This window comes from Channa argus, chromosome 12 (assembly GCF_033026475.1).
Source record: "Channa argus isolate prfri chromosome 12, Channa argus male v1.0, whole genome shotgun sequence".
Lineage (NCBI taxonomy): Eukaryota > Metazoa > Chordata > Actinopteri > Anabantiformes > Channidae > Channa > Channa argus.
This window is the reverse complement of record NC_090208.1, coordinates 10104596-10121755: the sequence shown is the minus strand read 5'-3', so window position 1 is coordinate 10121755 and position 17160 is coordinate 10104596. Positions and strand designations below refer to the sequence as shown.

At 43.5% G+C, this 17160-nt stretch overlaps 1 protein-coding gene across 2 annotated transcripts; it reads left to right on the top strand.

The window, feature by feature from the left end:
* The first annotated feature begins 67 nt into the window (after positions 1 to 67).
* LOC137137450 (transmembrane protein 151A) lies at positions 68 to 17070 on the top strand. 2 transcript variants are annotated; one of them, XM_067523715.1, is made up of 6 exons: positions 73 to 446; positions 7411 to 7749; positions 8701 to 8835; positions 9171 to 9310; positions 9388 to 9427; positions 9689 to 17070. In XM_067523715.1, the coding sequence occupies exons 1-6, from the start codon at positions 378 to 380 to the stop codon at positions 10910 to 10912; spliced, it is 1947 nt and encodes a 648-aa protein (XP_067379816.1). In that variant the 5' UTR covers positions 73 to 377; the 3' UTR covers positions 10913 to 17070. The 2 variants fall into 2 exon arrangements, with proteins under 2 accessions (XP_067379817.1, XP_067379816.1); XM_067523716.1 differs by lacking the exon at positions 7411 to 7749 and having other exon boundaries at positions 68 to 446.
* The last annotated feature ends 90 nt before the right edge of the window (positions 17071 to 17160 follow it).

Sequence of the window (17160 nt, the reverse complement as noted above, 5' to 3'; positions counted from 1 at the left end):
GCCCCAGCATCACGGGTGGCGGAGGCGGCAGCAGCGTTAATCGGTTCCGCTCGGAGGGGGGGTGGGGGGGAGACGGGATTTGACTTTGGCCGCTTTTAGACACACAGGCTCGGCCCAGAAGAAGCGAAGGATGGAGCGGATAGAGGACAAACTCTGAACGGGAGAAGAGCCAGAGAGGAGGCTGCAGAATCTGGAGTGGACGATGCTTTTTTGCCGCAGGCCCCGCCATCGTGAAATTGGATCCCGACCTGCAGCGGATGGGGTGACCGAGCTGGCTGCTCCGCCGGGGAGGTTCCTGCCTTCGGACGTTACCGGGGTGGGAGCTGCCTGCGCCCGGTTCTGAGGAAGGAAGGAAGCAAGGAGCGGTAAGAGGGAAAATGCAGACGGAGGAGGAGACGGCCACCGCACAAGAGCCCATTTTGGACGAAGGTTCAGGGCGAGAGCAGGTAAGGAAGGACATTGTCTTCTGTTTTCCCCCCCTGTCCCCCAAAAAGAGCACGCTGGTGTTTATGTGTGGACAGAAAGAGTCCAGGATCGCGTAAAGTTGCGCATAGTCTTCAGTTTTAATGTTGTTACCGGTCGTTCTCAAACAACCCATCATTTCCACACCGTGCATCACATAAACTACAGTGATGCTTCATAGATCCGCTCTCTGGTGACATTTGTCTCTGATGTACAAGAGCAAGGACGCAGAACAGGAGCTGTATTGGCTTTGTATGAATGGAGACCAGGCTGTGGTTTAGGTGAATAGACAGGGGAGCGAACTCTGAAATACAACCACAGCGCTGATTGTTACTCGTGGGAGCGATGGATGTAGTGGCGTCCCAGCGTAGTAGACAGTGTCCAGCTGCCAGCTGTCACACCCACTTCCCACTCGGAGTCCCACATGATGGGGAAGGGTGAGATCACAGAACAACACCTTTCAGCAGCAGCATGCTCATCGATGTGTTTTAAATTAATTTCGCCTGCAACCTTCCTTTTCCTTTTTCTCTTCAATGGTCCTTCACCAGCTCCTGGACCATTGTCATCTCACATCTACTACCATTTTACTTTAAATAAATAATGCAGCTTATCAAACACATCGCCTTTATAATTAAAGACTGTTCTAAGTTCTGAATGACCTGGACATTACGTAAGTCATCTGCCAGGAAAGAGAAATGGATACCTAAGGATGTGGGCACGCTGTTTTCTCACTACCAATCACTGCACTACTTATGATGACTGAGTAGAGTTATTTATGCATGTGGTCTAATGGGACATATTGAAGTGCATGTGGAGCAGCGGAGGAAGTAAACAGTTTCCATACTTTTCACATAAGATGCTATTACGTATTTTTCGTTGTGTCCTCGTTGAACAGAGACATGTGTTGAGCAGGTGAGACACTACTGGCTACCTGTTAGCTGTTTGCGCAATATTTGGTTGCATCTTAACATTTTTACTTTATTGTAAGTGGGGAATCTTTATGATCAGGTCTTTATGGGGAAACGGATTGGACGCCGGAACCCTTAAATGGGAAACGTTAAGATTGTGGAATTGTGCAGATATGGCAGGAGATGAGATAACTGAAAAGATTCTCCATTGCGTACAGAGCTCAGTTCCATTGTAGAGGAAACTGGGCTATGGCCAATTTACTAAAACATACTGGTGTAATATAATTATAAACGGGATGCGGCTAAGCAACAAAATTAAAGTAAGCGGCTAAATTATATTTTGTTAAAACGAAAACTAGTATTCCCATACCAAAACTTATGAAGAGGAATGGGGCCACAAAAAAATATTAGAGTGGTTTAAAAGATTTTAAAGTCAGACTTCACAAAAACATAAATAAAACATAAATAAATCATATATTCTTGACTTTTTATTCTCAAAATTCTGGGAAAATAAGTCAAAGTTATTAAGTTTTATGTCCCTCACTGTTCTGAAATAAAAATCATGTTTTTTTTTGTTTTTTTTTTACTGTGATCCTAATACTTTTTAATAGAACTGACATTTATAAAGTTGTCAAAGATCTTCAGTTGCCCACTTTACAACAGTTAACTCTCCCATTAGCTCTGGAAGCTGACAGCTTTAGAAACACCCGTGTCCAGTTCACCGCTTGTGCGAGCTGTGTGAACAGTTTGTGGACTGATCAAAAATTTCTTCATACATGAAACACGGGCTCAAAAAAAAAAAATCCCGTCTAAATCCCTGTCGAAAAAGAAAAATTGGAAAGAAAAACTAACTAGAAGAGGTAAGAGGGGTTTCTTAATTGATTGTCCAACTAGTAACAAGAAATCCTAATATAACTCCACAGAGTTGAGCACGTGGCACTGATCCGGTGGTAATTAAAACCCTCAAGCACTTAATGTGTACTCACTAAACCTGTTAAATGATGCCTTTCACTTCATCCCCACGCCTGCAGTGCCGACAGTGCGACGCAATGCAACGAATTCAGCCGGCATCTGCTCCCTGCCTTCTTCACTTCCTCTCATCTTCTTCCCGTCTTAGGTTTCCCTGTACACAGCGTCACCCTTGACTTTCAGTCTCGAGCATTTGCACACTCACATCTCGCTTAAGCTTCCACTCTCTGGCGCCTGTGGGTACATGCATGTGCACTGACTCAAGTGTCAAACATCTAGAACAGTGCCACGCCACACCGGGCAAAACCAGATCATGAAAATATTTCTCCTGACTTTGAGAAAACGAAGGCAACAGACTAACACCACTGTGTTTCCACCTTTGCCAGAATCGTATTAAACATTACAGAGATCGGATGAAATGCAAAGCACAAAATATCCACTATTGCCACAGTTTTTTTTTCCTGCCAACAGTGATGCGAAAGCACAACGATGTCCCTGTATAATAAGCTATTTCAAGTCAAGATATTCACACTATCAAAAGTACAGTGATGTCCCTGAACTCCCGCATTCATTGATGTACAGACGACCTGCTGCTGCTGCTGCTGCTGAGCATAATACTAATCGGAAACCTGCTCATTTCCTGTTGAAAGTTGTTGTTGCTGGATATAGTCTCAATTGAACGCACTCTAAGGCCAATTGAATGGGTGGGTTGATTACATGCAGAAGGTTTTTAACAGAGCGCGTGACAACACCCGGCATCGAATGCGCACAGATTATTTGTTGGTGGACAGCTGACATCGTAAATGCGTTGAAATGACACATTGTGTTTCAAAATGCACCGCAGGCATCAACAGCGCACTTTGCCTTCCTCACTTGCTCACTTCATTTGCCTCCCACACGCTACAGTGGGGGCGCTAATTATAGATCCTCCGGTTCGCACCTAACCGGCTGAATCAGTGCGAACGGAGACGGAGGGAGAGAGAGAGACACTTTCTGTTTGACGCCTCAAAACAAGGAGTAAAGACTCATCTGTTCAGTGCACAAATGCAGAATTGTCTGTGCGACACGGGTTTATAAAATAGTAGAATCTGGATTTATTAATAGTACATCAAGCTCCTAAAAATAAAATCTGCAACACATCTTTTTTTGTTGTTGTTGCTCATAAGGTAACGACCGAGTGAAATAGTAAAAACACAATGAGTTACACTTTCGGCCTGCGCACACAGAAACAGCAAGAGCCAGTAACAATGGATGTCACACAACTGCCGAGTTACGGCAGCATATTACGGCAAATGGTTGAAGCCCAGATTACAGAACAGTGATTGAATTCAGAGACATTTGCCAGTTGAACCAAATCCAATTAAAGAAAAGAGCCAAGTCAGTGTTGAGAGGCAGGAAATGAGCACAGTATGCAAAGGTGTTCGAGGGTCGAGGGTTTATATTGCATTCATACAGCACTGCACACAGTGGAAATTTAAGGAACTATATATAAGCAGAAAAGCAAATTAATAAATATTATATCATATTTACGTCACATGTCAAAGGTGAACTTTGCCGCAATGGGCAAGAAAATGGGCGAGAAATGACACTCTGGGCACAGTTAGTCAGCGAGTATGTCCGTAAGAAACCAGTGGGCCAAACCATCAAGTGAACGAAACAAACAACAAAAGTCTCTTATGACTGCGGACGCTGATAAATATGACATGATCTGTTTTATTGTTATTAATGTAAATAGCAGACAAATGAGCATTTGTCATGGATGCCTGAGATCAGCAGTCCTCAGAGACCCGTCCTAAATGAAAGCAGACACTCTCCGGATAAGGGTGCGTGGATTTCTTTCCGTGATGATGTCCAGGAGACTGAAATTTCCCTCTGATCTGCTCTGGCCTGAGGCTCAGCAGAGGCCGCTCTAACAGACACACGATCATGACACAACAAAAACGGTTTTGCTTCCAGGAGGTGGTGGCGGTCGCTAGAAGCTATTTGTTTGGCTCAAAGTGCATCGGTCGTGAGAGTCCTTTTCGAAAGAGACCTTTGGTTCTCTTTTAAAGTGGCTCTTTGTTCTCCTTTCTGCAAAATGCGAGAGCTGCGTAAAGTTAAAAATTGATTGATCACTGATACTAGCAGAGAAACACTGCATGGATCTGAGTTAGCTGTGAATGGCGCATCTTCAGGCTCTGCCTTGTTATGTTAGCAGTTTGCTCTTTGCCAGTGGGAACAAGAACTTGCTAATCCCGACAAATACTGATTGGCACAAGTGCATGCAGTGATAATTTGACTCCTGTCTTGGGGGGGTTGTTTTTTTTTTTTCCTTACTGGGCACATACCAGCTGCACTGACTTCGGGGAATTATTTGACCTACGTAGGTTGTTTTTCTTTTATTGCAAGATTGTTTTTGTTTTTTTAATTACTCGTTTTATTTTTGTTAACGTCTATCTGCAGAGAGAAGCAGGAAAAGACATAATGAGAGCGAACATGGCAGGGAGGGCAGTGGAAGGACAGGAAGGATGGATTTTGGCAGTGGAGTTCCCTGTAGAGAGGTGCCGTCTGTCACTGCTGCCGCCTCTTTAGTCTCCCTCCCTCCTTCTGTCATTTCACTTTCTTTCATACTTGCATTCATTCAAAGTTCATGGCCATTTCTTTCGTTGTCTCTCCTCATGCTCCTCACGCCCTCCCTTCCTCTCGCATAACACTTTTAGTCCAATCAATCCACTTAGAGACAGACTTTCAGGGGAGGATGTAACGGAGGAGACGTGGGGGCGAGGATGATGGGGAGGAGAGGCTGAGGTTGGGATGGGAGTATAAAATGCTTAGGAGGTGGGGGGATTCAGGGAACAAGGGGGGGAAAGATTACAAACGTAAAGGAAGGAAAATATGATCGTGGCCGTCGATTAAACTGTCAAACGTACAGCACTGTTAGAGAAAGTGGGTTTCTCGGGATGGTGCATGCAGAGTGATTTTGCAGAGGACTGATGAAACCATGGGTGCCCTTCACTTTTGCCTTTCAGTACTTGCCCTTGACGTACGGTAGTAAAAAAAAAAGTTAATTAATTAATAAAAGAATTGAAAGGCAGTGTGGGTGCGTGTTGCAGCCAGCCAACCGTGCTATCAGAAAGCAAAGTGTGGCTGCATTGTGCTGGACAGGGGGGAGACAATTAAAGGGATGGGACTGTGCACGAGAGAGGCAGAGCAGGAGTGAGTGACGGAGTGAGAGGGGCTGGAGGGAGGGGGGTGCTATGAGGAGGAGAGGACACCGGTGTCATCCCACCTTTTATTCTCACCTGCTTCGCTGCTCTTGAGCCTTGTCGCATTTATCATGAAACAGAGGATAATGACATAGAGAGCCCGCGTGCAATATAGAGACAAACAATCACTCTTTAACACACACACACACACACACACACACACACACACACACACACACACACACACACACAAACAACACATCATCATACACAAGCTCGTCGGTGTTGGCACGACCCCAATCTCCGTCCTTCAGAACCAGAAATTGCAGCTGCAGTGATAACGCTGCCGATGTTTCACTGCAGTCGGTTTCCAAGAGAACAGTCTAGAAGCATCGTTCTCATCTAAATTATTCACGTACTCTTCGCTGGCTGCATTACAATGCTGAGGACGCACACGCTGGCGCGAGTTTGAATAGAAAGAGATGGCGAGAGAAAGGGGGCACTTTAGACCGTCACTGTGTATCGAATGCATACTGTGTGTGTGTGTGTGTGTGAGAGAGAGAGAGAGAGCTCTGTAATATGAAGTCTTCACAGTGCAATAATATGCAGCACTTAGTGATGGGTTTGGAGTGGTAATGTAATGCATTCCTTTGGTCAAGACCTCAGCTTACACACTTGGTCTGAATGAAATATGACGCTGTTTACCAAACAGGAAGATTATGACAATTAAAAACCGGGGGGGGGGGGGGGGGGGGAGTCACCAGGTACTTAAAATATGGGCCACTGCTTTGGCAAAATATTTCCCATTACTGCCATATCTACACCCACTTCATCTGCCAGCGGAAATTAAATTATTAAAATGGGACTCAAGCTCCATTATTCAGTATAATCTTAAATGTCAAAGTGGAAACCTGGAAATATGTGAACTCTGCTGACTGGTGAAATTAATGTAAGAACTAACAATTCAAGATGGAAATGTGAAGGAAATAACCATCAGTACCAACTGGACGATGTATCAAATTAACTCGATTAATTCAGATTTTTTAAATTTTGAACATAAATTCAAAAAAAACCCCAGCTTCTTCTCCTGTAACTCGAACGGCAGCACCAGCATTTGATGCGTCTGCATGCGCTTGAGTTGCTAATGGCAACCGCAGCAGATAAACATGACAGAATGACACCGAAGAAACAAAGTCGTGTTATTCCAGTGATGTTTCCAGCTCCTGTCCTTCTCTCCGGCCTTTGTGCTTTACATTAGGACGGTAATACTCGTTGCATAACATTAACAGCTGTAGCTGCAGACTTTCTTGGAGGTGTCCAGGGACAGGACAGCAACACTATACAGTTGATTTGGATAAATACTTCTTTATTATTGTTGCACAGTTGCTCTTTGTATTGTTCGTTATAACAAAATATATAAGAAACAGTCTTTAATATGCATTAGTTATAAACACAGTGTTTTCAATATAATGTGGGAAATTTTAGAGAATACTGCTACTTTTGAATCATATTTTGTCCTGAGTTCATGTAAGGAGAGGAATAAAAATCTATAAAACACAAATCTGTTTGGCCATATCCTCAACCCTAATAATATTTCTGCTGAAATGGTTCTTGAATCTGAAATGACCTGCTGTAAGTTTTGCCCACGGCTCCTAACAGATGAATAGCTATATAGCATTTATTGATCCCCAAGGGAAACTGCACTTTATAGAAGCTAAAATCAAACATTTAATATTGGATTTCTTCTTATTGCGATGCTTCTTATAGTGTAGTAAACAGACTCGCTGACATTTGGTGTCATTTCAAATGTCTCACTGGTCTTTTGGCCAATGCCTCCGTGTGCAGGAGCATTTTAACAAGTGTCCTCCTCCCTTTGCTCTCCACAGCAACGGCCAGTCCAACAGTCTCTGGCCTCCTCACTGTGTCGGGAGTCCCATTGGAAGTGCCTCCTCCTGACCCTCCTCATGTACGGCTGCTTTGCCACGCTCGTCTGGTGCGCTCTCTGTCGTGTACCTGTTCTTGGTTCCTCCTCCATCCCCCTCGGCTCAGACGACGATGCCACCTCTGCAGCTTACTATAACGACATCCTGCACTTGGAGAGTCCGTGCTCCAGCGGCTACGTCTACATCCCCCTGGCCTTCCTGGCAATGCTGTATGTGGTTTACCTGGTCGAGTGTTGGCACTGCTTCTCCAAGACGGCCATGTTGGCTCATGCTGAATTCCAGGTATTGCTCAAAACAAGTTGGCACTGAGCAAGCGCCCCAAGGGCTTGAACAACCACCAAAACTCATCACACAACAGAATGTGAAGTGTAGTGCTGCAAGAGGAGTATAGCTTAAGTTTTGTCAAGTTTGCTAGCATCTGCTCACCCTCAGTACCCCTCCTCAATCCTCCAACCCCGATGCACCTTCACAAGCAAACATACACTGTGTTGTTATGCTGTTATGTTTTGTATTGTGTGATTTGTACTGTTTTTTCAATAAAAACAAACAAAAAAAATATGCTAGCATCAGCAAAATTCTCAAAATGACTTACTTAAGTCAAAAGAAATGATGCTGTTGTTGTCAAGGAAATCATCAGAACAGTATGAAATATAAACAGTCCAACTTTACATGTGGTTTCATCCGAAATATTCACATTTCATGAGCAGAGAACCCTGTTTTACTTTCTCTTTCCTGTTTGAGCGAGGAGAAAAATATACTTTCCCGCTCATGTGTAAATACACAAACCACAGGGATGATTTGTCTGGTCTGGTCTGTCACTTATCAGGAATTTCCGGAGCACAAAAGAACCATGCTTGTTTTTAATCAGCTATTTTTATCTCAGCCCAGACTGTCAGGGGTGCGTATGCTGTGGTTAAGCCAGTCCAAAATACAGAATAAAAACAAATGATAAAGCCATAACTAAACCTGACAGAGTCTGTTTTGCACCAGATTGCTCAGACGTAACAATGCTGTATAAAAACAATAGTGCCTTAACTGTTTTCTTTCTGATTGCACTGCCATTGCATTGTCTGCTCGGGCATGGTTACGTCTTTATCTTCTCATTCTTATTTCTACAAAAACATTTGCGTGGGAAAGAAAACAAGTAAAATAAAGCAGCCGTGCCGTGTTTTGGCACCATTTAAATGTGATAATAATAAATCATTTGGATGATTTCCTCACCCTTTGATGCAGGAAGTGTACGAGCGTGTGCAGAGACTTCAGCAGGCCACACCCTGCATATGGTGGAAAGCGATCAGTTATCACTATGTGAGGAGGACGAGGCAGGTGACCAGATATCGCAATGGGGATGCATACACAACCACACAGGTGAGGCGAACTCTTCTAGCTCACACTGTCTCTCATTAAACTCTTTTCCTTTCATATTTATAGCTGCCCTGTATCAGCTTGAGCTATTATAATTTTTATTATAACTTTTATAATAACTGCTATGAAAATCTTAATTTCTCCTATAGTGAAATATTGCGGGGCTGTGTGCAAACAGCTATGTGCCGTAAGAAAAATATTCAATTTAGTAGCTTTATTGATGCTGAAAAATATATAAAGGTTAAAATATCTTCCCAATAACTTGAATCTATCAATCGTCCCTGTCTGTTCCCTCTCCTCTACTTCCCTTTCCTATCTGCCACACGCTCCTCCCATAGGTTTACCACGAGCGGGTGAACACACACGCCTCCAGTTCAGAGTTCGACTACGCCCGTTATGGCGTCAAAGATGTATCGAAGGAGCTGCTGGACCTGCAGTTGCACCCTGCTGTTCGCCTTCGTTTCACAAAGTGTTTCAGGTTAGACCCCACCCCATGTGATTAAAAGGATGGTTTGAGGTGTAAGAAAGGTATTAACTGGTTTTCGTACTCTTTAGCTTCTCCAGTGCACGTGCTGAAGCAGCCTACCTCACCCAGGTAAGCTGTGGTAACAATACCACAAATATAATATCCTTTATTGTAGTGTGTTTTTATGAGGGGTCAGACTAATCATAATTGTTTTTAATCTATAAAATGTGGCCATTTTCAGAATCATTCTCTAAATGTTTAAAAAGGCATAGTCACTTACAAAAAACATTTAAAAAGGTTAACACAACAAACATTTTCTTCAATGTGAAAAGAAACCTCAGTGCTAATTCTTACACGCTAACATGTTGTTTTCTTTTCTGCAATTCCAAGCGAGCACGTTTCTTCGGAGAGAACGAGGGACTTGACGACTACATGGAGGCCAGGGAGGGAATGCACCTGAAGAATGTGGATTTCCGTGAGCACATCCTGGCATTCCCAGATCCCACTCACCAGCCGTGGTTCTCCAGGCACAGGGTTTTCTGGTTGGCCTCGGCTTTCCTACTGTCATGGCCACTGCGGGTTGTGTCAGAATATCGCACAGCCTATGTCCACTACCATGTGGAGAAGTTGTTCGGAGAGGACGAGGATACTGGTGGAGGAGGAGGAGGTGTTGGCGGAGGACCAGGTAGAGGTGTGAGAGGGGATGGGGTTGAAGGAGGGACAGAGAATGGAATTCACCCACACATTGGGATTGGAATTGGTCTGAATGGGACGAGCTACAGAGCCATCTCTCGGGTCAACACAGTGGACATGACAGAATTGGAGTGGCATATCCGCTGTAACCAACAGATGGTCCCGAGCTACTCTGAAGCCCTACTTATGGACTTGGAATCCAGTGGGGTTTCAAATCCAACAGCCTCAACACCCATTTCTGGGCCTCTCGGAATCACCCCCAGCCAGGGAACCAATCCCCCTCCTCTAGCGTTGCCTGTAGTGTTCAACTCGGCCTACCTTCTCCAGAGCTGCCCTCGATGCCGGAGGACCACGTCGAGCTCCAGCCTTCCCTCCAGGCTAAGGGCCCCAATGGGAACCACAGCCCTCCTAAATGCTACGGTGGCAGGGATCAGGGCAGCAGGGCCAGGAAGTGGGGCTATGGGAGGAAGGTTGGTGCTGAGTCGGAGCGGATTCTCATTAGGGAGACTGGCAGGCGGGCGCCAGAACAGCCTGTTTCATTCAAGAAGCATGGGGGGAGGACTGGGAGGTAGTAGGGAAGAAGGAGGAGGGAGCACAGGAGGAAGTAGTGGAGGCGGGGGAGGAGGAGGTGGTGGAGGTTTCCTAGGGTTAGGCTCAAGACAGGACAACGAAGAGACCAGGGGAGTGCTAGAAGGGGAAGGGGATGAAGAGGAAGAGGAGCAGGAGGAGGAGGCGATGAGAAGGGAAAACAGGGTAAGAGGAGGGACAGAGAGGGACGAAGAAGCAGAGCAGGATAGTGGGGCAGGAGGCGAAGCGAGGGAGGGCGAGAGGGATCGACCTCCATCCTACCAGGACGCGTTCTTCTTTCCTGTCCTCATTATACATGGGGAAGAGAGCTGCCACGCTGGAGACGACATGTGACAAAAAGAAAAATCAACACACTGAGGGAAAAGATGGGCAGTGGCTGATGGAGATGAAGGAAGGCACAGAACAGAAAGAAAGGACTTGATCAGAGAAGAAAGATATATAGACAATAGGCTGAGGTTGATGGTTTACCAACCACAGAAACAGGAGACAGGATTCAGTCATAACAATGCATAAGAGGCAAGAACAGCTCTGTGACAGAATCACTAAGGAGAGATGTTACAGAGACACGTTAAGTGGACAGAGTACTGTAAGATAAAGGGGAGAAACAGAAAAGAGACAGTAGTAAGTGGCCTGATGGATGAAACAATAAAAAGACGGGAAACATGTTTTCTCAGAGAGAGAAAAGACCTTGTAGAAAATGCAGCAGCAAGATAAGATGGAGTCTGAAAAGGTGATTGGGGGCAAGAAAACCCTTGCAAATGTAGCCTTTGCCACACTGAGATTGTGTGTGCGAGATGGAACGTTTGAATGATGGGAAGACTGAAAACTTAGGAATGTCTATTTTCAGATATATCTATGCAAGAACAGGAGAGGAAGGAGGAATAGGTCTAAAGATAGCAGCTTGGAGAGCACAGAAAGGCCGGATGAGTGGCTGTGGGGTTTTTTTTTGTTTTGTTTTGTTATATTTCAAAAGATAAAAATGTGGAGGAACTACAAAAGGGCATTTTGAAGGCTTGAAGCGGTTTTGCTCACATGAAAACCCTCAGAGGTGGAATAAAAATACAGTGAAAAATATGAAAGATCGAACAAGTCAAGAGTTACAAAATGCAGTTTAGAGAAGCAGATCAGGCGAAACCAACAATGACAAGTCGAGAGTTTGAAAATGCAACACAGAAACAACAAACATAGAGAAGGTATAGAAGACAACCCTGAATCTTGTTTTCAGTTTCTTAAATTTCTCAAAACTAAGAGGAGAAAGAGGAAATCCAGATAACATCCCAGCATAACCCATTGGATAAATTAGGCATTTCTCTTTACTACACAGCACCTCGCTAGCAGCCATACTTGTTTCAGTGCCAATAACTGAGGATAAACACTTATTTCTTCCCTTCATGGCCATCAAACTCACCATTCACCATTAACTTCACCATTAGCTTCCCCACCACTCTGTATCCATTAGTGCTGTGGAGCCCATAGGAAAAAAAATTCCATAAAAAGGGGAGCGATTGCTTCCTCTACATCTTAGCTGTGTGCGTTCGTCTTTTCTCATCGTCCTATTTGCTCTTTTCTCAATTTCTATCACTTCTTCTGCACTCGTTCCTTCCTCAATCTCCTCTTCACAAACCGCCGTTAGTAAAAAGTGCAGAGGTGTAATTCTGAGCAGCACATCTATTGCTTTTTATAAATAACAGCTGCTGCAGTTAGACGCAACATCTGTGTTGTTGGAAGTGAAGTGAGAGGTTGTTAAACCGAAATAGGTTCACTGCATCCATTATTACTTTACACTGCGTCACCTTCTGCTGACCCCTTTCCGTTTTTAAAGACGTGGTTATGTGACATACCTGTCTCAGCTACATCTCCTCTCTACCCATACACTCACTGGCCATTTTATAAGGTATATCCTGCTAGTACCCCGGTCGACCCCTTTTGCCTTTAGAACTGCCTTTATAATAAATTCAACAAGGTGGTGGAATCATTCTCATAGATTTTGGTCCATATTGACAAGATAGCATCACTTTCCAAAGGTCCTCACGTTGAACTTCAACAGATTGCTTGCACGTGCCTACATGCCTGAACGCATTGGGTCGGTGCCATGTGATTGGCTGATGAGATATTTGCTTTAGCCAGCAGTACCTAATAAACTGGCTTGTGAGTGTATATTTACTGTATAGGGGTACTTTGAATTTACCCCATGCATAGAGGAGCTAAAGGTGTAGACGAAATTGGCCTTTGAAGACCCCGACTTAGGGCAATAGAGGCTAACGCAGGAAGGGATTTTTATACACAATAAAATGTTTGGCTAATCTCCAACAGTTAGATGATTTTACCATAGTTTTAAACATTTGTACCCAAAGATAAGCTTGTGCAGTACGAAGAAAAAGATACAATAGCCGCGAACCCTTACTCCAATAACTGTACGCTATATATCCCAGTACGTGTTTAAGCATGACAAATCCCCTCTTTATCTGATTTGAGTCCATAGTATTGGGACGCGTGGGAAAACAAAACTGTCAAGCTCAGCTGGCATAATAAAATGAAGCCTTCTATTGCTTTGTACTTTTCAATGTAGACACCAAAACTGCCGATGGCAGTTCAGAACACTGTATGGTCACAATCGATAATTTCCAGCCCTGTGATAGAATAAGTTTGGCCTCATTGTGCCATGTTGCTAGCTCCTCCTCTGGAAGAATCATCTGCCAATAGGTAACAGTGCTCTCTAAACATCGCCTCACAGTGAAATGTGTAAAAGTTAGCTGGCCATAGAGATGCATGTAACTTAATAATAGATATTGTGCAGGAGCTGCTAGTAGCTACGTAGCAAATATGGCTGCCATTGCAAAATGCGGTGCCAAAAAGCAGCGATCCATGATCAGTCCTCACTCATTTAGATACAGGGCACAGATGAGAATCCTTAGGGAATAGCTCTCTGTCCTACTTTTTGCGTCGGTGTGTTCATGGAAAACCAACCCAGGGAGAGACAGCTGGCACAGACAGTAAAACCATCAGTGCTTTGATGCAAACGCAAAAAAAAAAAAAAGCACACGAAACCTGCTACAGTAGCAAGAAAGCAGCTAGAGTAGGTAGACGAACATGTCTTCATCTTCTCTACAAACTGGTGGTGCCACACAGAGGTCACTACAGTCACTGTGTGGTGTTGGAAGGGTCTCCCTCGTTCTCTACCTGCTGACTTCGGACACGATACTGAAAAGCACACTGAAAGAATGACGTTCGAGAAAGCTGCACACGAGGACTTAAGTGTGAAATGGAGCCGAGGGCGATTCTCCACACACCCCATGAATGATAAAATAATGGACATGTTAACAAACACCGGCAGGCACACGAGTATGTAACGACCAATCCACCTAAGCTGGACGGAACAGAGACGCCAAGAATTGGCCTCTCGTTGGCAACTTTGTGGGAAGAAAGCCTGATTTGGTGCACAGCACACATGACACATTCACATACACAGATTGTGGCTCGGTGGCTTTTCGGTCGCTGTCGGGATATTAAGCTGAACTTGAAACAAGAAAGTAAATGGACAAAAGAATTAATGGACAGTGAGAGACGGTAAACACCAACCAGTACATGTGGGGCTCTATAAATAAAAAGGTTAAAGGATGAAAGCTCGGCTTAAACGGAAAGAATGAAAATGTGATATAAGACAGTTATTTTTTACAGCTAGTAATTATTATCTCAGCCTGTTGTGGATAAAATTGTCTTCATTAACATCCCCTAACCAAAAAAAGCACCGGAACACACTTCTGTGCTAATTAAATTTTAATTGTTGCTCTCAATCTCCTTAGTTATTTTAATTGTAATTAAATGGTTTGGGAGGTTCCGTTTAAAATGTGCAATAGTTCATGTGCGCCACATTTAAAATTGTAACAGCTAAACGTTTCTGGTTTTAATTGATGCCTAAAATCGAAATGCTTTTTGCTAAAGAAATTTCTTTTTTTTTTTTCCTTCTTCTTCTCAATTGGTCTAGGTGTCTGCTCCCAGTGATACTAGTTTATTTTAAAATGAGAAGCATATTTCACTCATATGTGTTGTTACTGGATATTTATATGGTGTTTAATTATCTCAGAGTGTGTCAAAAGGTAGTGTGCCAAGACAACATTGTGCCCATAATGTCCTACACAAACGCGCATGTTAAGTCACAGCAGTAAAGCAGCCATTATAACCGCTTATTTTAGACGACAGTAAAATTAATCCAATATCCTTAATAGTGTGCAGAGGGTTAACACTAACATGCACACACACACACACACACACACACACACTGAAAGCATGGAGCCGTCCTGCTTTGTTGCCTTTGTTTCCGATGTTGCCAACGTTTGTGCACTGGATTTTAGTTATTGCTGCCTGTGTCGCTGTAAGCGGAACATTTACACACACCAATCCATTACCATGCCAAAGGAAGAATGGAGGGGCGGACAAAAAAGGTGCAATTTGTGTTTAAATCCACCCTGAATGTGTCCAATATGATGTATGTCCGGCTGGTTGGGTTTTTGTCCACTAGGTGGCAGAGAAGCCTTCTACTACTGTGACAACACATCTGGTTCTGCCTTTCGACACCAACGGTGGATCGGACAGGGCAGAAAACAGCTGCTGTCCTGCTCTGTGTTGGTTAATACCTGAGCATGTTTCGCATGTGCCCGCACACAAGACCCTGTTTTCAAAGCAGGTCACTGGTCTTTGGCAGCTGATTGAAAGCAGCTGCTTTGACATCAGCGGCTGATGTGTGCAGCAGTGCAGCATACCCACACAGAGCAGTGCCCTCTAATGTGATTGTGCATCCATTATCTCAGCCTCCATTGATTTCACTCTTTTCCTTTACTGGGACTGAACGTCGCCCATATTTCGGCTTTCTGGCTGGACTTGCATATTGTTAATCACAAGCATTAAGAGCTTCAGTCAGCCTTAGTATAACAATCCCCCCAAATAAATGGGCCGGACGTTTTGTTTCATAATTGACTATTTTCTATTATTCCACAACAGTCAGCCCACAGTTTGTCCTTCGTGTTCACTAAATTTCTGCCCTCGCTCTTTCACCTTTTCATCAACACTTCACCATCTTCTACAGTGCTTTAACAATTATGACCGATGTATTGTTGTCAATACTGTTACTGTTTCTCTTGTGGTCCTGGGAAGAGTCAAGTAATCATATCAAGTTTGTCGAATACTGTAAAAAAAATGAGTAGACTTGGTTTGATGGGGGAAAAAAAATCACATGAATTCCAGCTGCATTTTCCGGCCTAATTCTCTTAAAAATGTAGTTGGTCTAATGTCGATACTACACACTATCAGGTAACAAACAGCAACTGCCTAAAACAGAATTCAGGGTAATTCAGTGTGAATTTGTTTGCATTAAAACAAAATCCCCTCACAACTGAAGACAGCAGCGAAACTCACTGTGTGTTTAATTGATGTGTAACTAATGAATTTCCCAACATGCAGAAATCTGTTTTGTGCCTGACCTGAGTTGTGTATCTGTGTGTCGCTGTGTATTTTCGACATGGCCTTTAGCCAGTAGTGTTTTGTCCAGAACTTGGTGCCAAACATTGAAAATAGCACCAACTCAAATGCTGGCAACCATGTCATCACCATGTGACTGCAACGTGTCAGTAATAATTCTCTGGAGTCTAAGGCAATACATTAGTATCAGTATAATAAGCCTATATACATTTATTATATTGTGCCAATAATACTTTTCTTCTCTATGTCTGTATCCATAATCTAAAGCTCATCATCTCCCCAGTCTGATAGGGTCCGGACACTGAGAATTTGTCCACACGGCCTGTCCACAAACCCTAGTGCACTGACAAGCTTCTGTTTGAAGGGATACAGTCTTTATTCCAATGTCCTCGACTCTTACGAACGACTCACACGTGGTTTTTTGTTTCTTAATTTTTCATGATCAGGGTTGGATTGTATTCGTCATAATAATTACTACTCAATAACACTTAAATGGTTACCGTTAATGTGTTACCTGATTGTTGAGTATCGTCATTGGACAATGTGCTTTTGAAAGCTATATAAAAAAAAAAACCCTCCTCAAACACTAAATTACCAGTACACATGCAATGTCCCTCCACATCATGGTTTTGTTTCCTGCTAAATATCTAATGTCGCTGGATTACTTGTGAGCTGTCGAACACATGAATTGTTACCACAGTGTAGTTGTTATGTACATGCAGCCTCTGAGGACTTGAAACAATAATGTCATATACAATGCATTATTGTACTGGGCTTTCTGTTCAAGCACCGTACAGCAAAAGGTCCTCAGTATTTAAGCTACTTAATATGTAACTGATAATAAGATTGTCAGCATCACACCAGATTATAGCTGTTGTCACTGGCCTGTTTAACATAATTATGTCACTTGAGTTGGTGTTGATGTTGATGTTGGGGAGATGGTAATAACACTGTTAACTGATGCGATCCTGGCGATGATGATGACAATTAATTATTAAAGTCAGTCTGCCTGGTTACACCAGAGTTTGTTTTGGTTTTGTGATGTGATTTTCTGTCGTTTTCTGTTTCTGGGTTAATCTGACTTCTCCAACTGTTGCTTAAAACAT

Coding starts and splice junctions, on each gene's coding strand:
- LOC137137450 (XM_067523715.1), top strand. CDS start 378: ATGCAGACGGAGGAGGAGACGGCCACCGCACAAGAGCCCATTTTGGAC. Junction 7,750..8,700: donor TGGCTCATGCTGAATTCCAG/GTATTGCTCAAA, acceptor CCTTTGATGCAG/GAAGTGTACGAGCGTGTGCA. Junction 8,836..9,170: donor ATGCATACACAACCACACAG/GTGAGGCGAACT, acceptor CTCCTCCCATAG/GTTTACCACGAGCGGGTGAA.